The sequence below is a fragment of the Protobothrops mucrosquamatus genome, unplaced genomic scaffold (assembly GCF_001527695.2).
Source record: "Protobothrops mucrosquamatus isolate PMUCROS unplaced genomic scaffold, P.Mucros_1.0 scaffold530, whole genome shotgun sequence".
NCBI classification, from domain to species: Eukaryota; Metazoa; Chordata; class Lepidosauria; order Squamata; family Viperidae; genus Protobothrops; species Protobothrops mucrosquamatus.
The window spans coordinates 176,099-182,108 of NW_015386837.1; the positions used below are offsets into that span (position 1 = coordinate 176,099).

Consider the following 6,010-nt stretch of genomic DNA (forward strand, 5'->3'; position numbering starts at 1 on the left):
TAAAATTTCCTTTGACTTCTAAGACAGTGGACAAATCCATTTATGCAGCTTTCTTAGCAACATAATGGAAGTAGCTTGCTATTACCTTTTGCAAAAAAAATTCTTCTCAGTCAAGTACTAATCAGGCCCAGCTCTGTTTAGCTTCTAAGCCTGGATCCAATTAGATACTGGCACTCTATAGTTATCTCAGATAAAATGGTTTTATGTTACATAATACAGTGTTGCTGCTCTTGATACATTTTCATCCAGGCCTCAAAAATGACTTCCTAGAGAAAATGGCTTTGGAATCTACCTTTCTCCACTTTCATCATATACTTATCTACTAATATTATATCATATCTAATTTATTAGATTTGGCTATCATAAATGTTTACAGTAAATAAATAAAATCAAGTCTGAATTATTTTCCAAACGCATTAATACTATTAAAAGAATTTATAAAAAGAACCTATAAAAATCACATCACTGAATAAACAAAAGTAGTAAATGGCAATCGGTTTCATACATTAAAAAATAGTTTTGTGTATGCATGCAAACTTGATGTTCATTATAAGATTGCTATGTGATTGTGAATTTGGATTTTTAACTATTTTTTAGGATTCTCATCGCTTTGGGAAAAACATCCAACAAGCATTGTGTGATATCCGTGACTTGTTTCACCTTGGCAAAAACTCTACGAAATGATTTTTCTAACAGTAGAAGAACTAGTTGGCCAATGTTGGAGATGAGAACTCTTCTGTACAGTGACTGAAAATAAGCTATGCTAAGCAGCAATCCATTCCCAGGTATATAAACAAGCATTCTTGTATGGCTTCGAAGGTCCATCCCTTTGATTTTCAGAAGAATTTTCTTTTTCATGAGAAATGACTGTTGAAATTTTTATATTTGGTGAGGAATTGCAACATGAAATTTATTCCTCATTTGTCTTAATTTAACAATTTCTTATTTGTGTTCTATAAATTAAGAGAATATGTATGTTATTACAATCTCATGCTAACAGAAAAAATATGACTTGAAATATAATGGCAGAAGACATAATTCATTTAATTGTTGGGTTGTTTTTTTCAGAAAGTTACAATTTAGGACATACACCATAAATAAAGGCATTTTGTTAAGTTGAACATTTAGAAACATCAGGCAAATGTAGTGAATTGTGCTTAGTGGGGGGAAAACATTTTGCTATTTGGAATTAAGCCCTGTCTTGTTACTTGAAATGTCAGAGGAGGCTTTTTCTGTATATAATTTTAAAGCCTGTATTTGCTGAATTTCAAAAGTTGAATGGCTGAATTTGAAAAATAAGAATTGCTGAATTTGCAGTAACGCGGGGTATAATATCAGCAAATAAAAATGGGTATGTTTCCACAAAAAATCTCGCAAACAATTTTCCTTTGTATTATGATCAAAGCTATTTCTTATGAGAATAATTTTTACACTCTTACAAAAAAGGGAAGTTACTATCTTGCTTCAAGAGTTGTATTCAGTTTGTTTCATCCCATCACTCTGCATTACAATTAATCTGCTGGTTTAAAATCTGTTGGGACAATCTTCAGTGTAAAGACCGGTCAAAGTAGCTTGACCACCTTCTGCCTTAAGTAATTATTATCGTATGAGTCATAAACAGTCATGAATATACATACCTAACATTTAAATGTCATAGATTAAGTTGGAGTTATCTCAGATATTTTTAAAATGTAGAGAATGTGACAAATCATGAATGGCATTACTAAAAACTAATCTGTATTAAAAAATACAAAGAAAAAAGATAGTTGGTCTTATGGCTGGCAGGAATTTTATTCAGAAATCAGAAATGCAAACATTACAAAAATCAGACAGTGAAATGTTCTCGACAGTTTTATATAAGACATAATTCTTATCAGTCTCTCATAAGTCTTTACATAAGACCTAAAAGGCCTTATCCATCAATTATCTGTTTCTCCAAATGTAATGGCTTTAAGAAAGATGAAGCAACAAATATGGGGGTTAATCTAATAAAACCCTGATGTTCAAGAGCTTTTAATACCAATACAAGATATGGGACTCAAGTTGCTGTCCTGAGAATTTGCTATTAAATTCTTTGATTAATGCAAATGAGTTATATTATTTCGTAAATAAATATTAAAGTATAAATCCACACAAGAATAGATGGGGCATGTTTCATATGATCAAGAATGGTAAACATCACAAAATTATGGGGGGAAAAGCCATGGATGTCATGCTGCATTCTTAAGTCAGTGTTCTGTTAAGTATATGCTTTTATTTTACCAACTGACCAGTCTCTATATTCTAAGAATCTTTTTTATCAAGAGCATTATTAGGTTTGACTCAGGTTTTAGATATTTGAATTGTAAACATGCTTAATTAGTGCATTATCAATGCAATGTTTCATATTTTAAGGAAATATAAATGTGTAATTGGCTGAAGTTAATATGAATTTTAATGTAAGTGATTGAAAGGTTAAATGTCTTTTTTTTAAAAAAAATAAATGGACACAAAAACTATTTCTGACCTTGGTTTATATTCTCTTAGAATGTCAACTGCCTGTATATAATACTGCTTTTGGTTGTAAATCTTTAAACACATAGTAAACAGCTTATTCTTAATAAAAATATTATTTAAAAGTGTGCATTTTATATTAGATATACGGACTGTTCTCATTATTTATAACTTTCATAGAAATTTACATTGAAATTCATTTTGAAGGAATTGGTTTAACAATATTTAGACTTTATATATGCTTGTGTGTGTGTATGTGTGTGTGTATGTGTATATATGCATGTATTTGTAAGCCATTTGTTTAGTGACTGTTCAAAGTTACAGTGGCACTAAAAAAAGTGACATGACAATTTTTCATACTTAAAACCATTGCAGCATCCCCATGGTCATGTGATCAAAATTTAGATATTTGGCAACTGACTCATTTATTTTAATTGCAATTTCCTAGGGTCATGTGATCACCTTAGTGACCTTCTGACAAGCAAAGTCAATGGGGAAGCCAGATTCACTTAATAACCTATTACTAACTTCACAATTGCAGTGATTCACTTAACAACTGTGGCAAGAAAAAGTTGTAAAATGGGGCAAAACTCACTTAACTGTCTCACTTAGCAGCAGAATTTTTGGGCTCAATTGTGGCCGTAAGTTGAGGACTACCTGTAAATGAGTATTTGCTTGTCCGCATATGTACAAATATAAAACAGACATTATAAAAGCCTAACAGTTATCTAAGAAATGTTTAAACTATGTTTTCCCATATTATCACTTAAATAGAGTAAAACTGGTACTGTCTAGTAATTAAAATTGACTCCATTACATTTTCTGTATCAGCTGCATTTGGAAGTAGTATATTCTTAGAATAAAACAATTATCCTAAAGTTTACATATTTTGCTTAAGTTCTTAACATAATATTCCTTTTAAGTCCAATTTATTTTGTAACTGTCTGTATTTTGGGGTGCATCACTTAATCATAAAAACTGAGATTCCTGGAATCTTAACTTTTTTTCTGAGCTGAATCTAATAATGTTTGGCCATTGATGAAACAGCATCTGCTGCTAAGTGAATTCTCATCTTCTCCCAAAGGATAGAAGACTTTTTAAAACTTTAACTTGGGAGGAATGAACCCAAATCCTGTTGTGGTCATATAACAGCATGGTATATTCACAGGGAAGCAGGAGATTTTGTTGTTGTATCAGCCATTCAAGAATTATTAGTTTTAAGAGCTAGTTGTCCCAAATCAGTCAAGGAGCTTTCATTTATTTATAAATTTATATGCTGCCCATCTCACTATAGAAGCAACTCATGGACAACTTGGATTTTCCAATAGAGTAGGAAAAAACACCAGTATTCTACCTTCATTACACTAAACTGGTTTTCTTATGAAGATCAAGATTCATTTCTCTTGCCAGTTCATGAAGTTCTATAGCACAAAGGGTGAGATTAAGACTTTTCACTTCCCAATGCTGAAGGCAGATTGAAACCCTTACTCCGTGGTGGTGAACCTATGGCACGCGTGCCACAGGTGGCACGCAGAGCCCTCTCTGTGGGCACGCGCGCCGTCTCCCCAGTCCTAGGCCTTCAGCTGGATTTTATAAAACCTTTTCGCTTTAGGCCTCCGCCACCGTGTGCAAAAAAAAAAAAGTTCAATCAATCAATTTCAACTTCTTGCGGGGAAAAAAAAAATCTCACAAAATTGGAATTGATTGAACTTTTTAGTCCCATCCAGTCTGCCATTACCACCACAGGCACGCCCACCAAATGGGCCACGCCCACCCAATTGGCCACACCCACCCAGCACCAGATGATACATAAGTGGGTTTTGGGTTGCAGTTTGGACACTCAGTCTCTAAAAGGTTTGCTATCACTGCCTTACTCCATTAGGTACACTTATTTATTCAGGCTGCAATAATGTAATAATTTGCTGTGATGTAATCTATGCTCATTCAGCTACTGGTTAGTAAAGCATATGTTCCTTGGTAGAAGGGAAAAATACTTCATGATAGGCTAATGAGTAGCCAGTGGTATGTGTTGCCTTCTCTCACTTGTCTCTGCGTACCTATCAATGAGGATCAATGAGGAAGACTAACCTGGTCAATGTAGACACAACAGTTCCCTTGGCATCTTAAGCAGAAAAAGTTGGTTATTTTCTAGATCACCTTAAATCTGGGACTTGAGGGTGGGGTTAGGGTGGTAAGATAATCACTGTGTTTTTTGAAAGGCAACATGAGCACCACAAATGTTAATGTGAAAGGCAAGTGAAGGAATGGGCTTTTGTCTCCATAGCGAGGTGTTATTGAATATAATTGGTAGAACTTAAGAAGTTGGGGGGTTGCCAACAGATATATATAATGAACATGTGGTTCATTATCTTATCCAGTAAGGAACATAAATGCATATAAGCACAAGCCCACCCCCCCAAAAAACAGATCACATGCAATAGAAAAGTGTTCCAGATCCTCCTATTCTTACCTATCTTATGGTAGACATTTCACTGGGGGGAAAGAGGTTACACCGTATCTGCTATGTTAGTATGTATAACAAAGGCACCAAACCCTATTCATTCTCTTAAAAGGGAAAAAGACAAATCTCACAATAGTACATTGTCTTTATATTTTCCTTTTGTGCGATATTAAGCATAAGTTGCATAATTTTCTTTAATGAGGATTTAACTTTAAAAGCGTAGAAGGCTGTACTTATTACTGTGCAGAATGCTAATTAAAAAGGTCACGTGAAAATGATCAAGATATATTTTAAACTGTTTTTGGTCTGCTGAAGAACATGAAATCCACCAATTTACAGGCTTTTAAAGTACTGTAAGGCCAATAAGCTTTCAGGACAACGTTCGCATAGTGCCGGTGATTAATGCCCGTCAATCTCCGGGTATTAACAGGATCTCCTAGTCCAGGGGTAGGCAACCTTGGCTCTTTTATGACTCGTGGACTTCAACTCCCAGAATTCCCGAGCCAGCCATGCTGGCTCGGGAATTCTGGGAGTTGAAGTCCACGAGTCATAAAAGAGCCAAGGTTGCCTACCCCTGCCCTAGTCTGATTTATGGACGGTATGAATGTGGGTGCGCGGGTTCATGTGCACAGCCTTTTTACCTATCCCTGTCGGAGAGAATGTTTTGTCTTTTGTTCAAAAAAAAAAGTAGAACTTCGTCCCCCCCCCCGTTTTGTCTTCACAAAGGGAAAAGGTCGAAACGACGTCGCCCTTTATTTAAATACCGTCAAGCGAGAGAATGAGCAGAACAAGATCATGCATTTTCAAAAGCAACTTTAAAAAAAAATAAAAATCGCTAGGACTCGTCACTGCCCTGCAAGCGCGCGCGCGCGCGCGCGCGGGCCCGGCCAGCGGCGAAGCGTTGGGGGGGGGGGGAGATTGTATTCTCGGAGGCGAGGTCATCTCATCCAGAACCAGCGCGTGCCCTCCAGGCTCCGCCTCAGCTCGAGGCACCGCGGCGCTCCCGATCCCCGCCCAACGGCTCTTCCTCGTCAAATTGGAGCAGGCGCTCGTAAG

General features: G+C 36.0%; 1 protein-coding gene across 3 annotated transcripts in view; it reads left to right on the forward strand.

The window, feature by feature from the left end:
- LOC107288323 (carnitine O-palmitoyltransferase 1, liver isoform) overlaps positions 1–2,638 on the forward strand; it is a 45,161-nt gene extending 42,523 nt beyond the window's left edge. For all 3 annotated transcript variants that reach the window (XM_015816931.2, XM_015816930.2, XM_015816932.2), the window contains exon 20: positions 598–2,638. In XM_015816931.2, coding sequence (XP_015672417.1) covers positions 598–684 — 87 coding nt within the window. In that variant the 3' untranslated portion in view covers positions 685–2,638. The remainder of the gene's footprint in view (positions 1–597) is intronic.
- Positions 2,639–6,010: the final 3,372 nt, after the last annotated feature.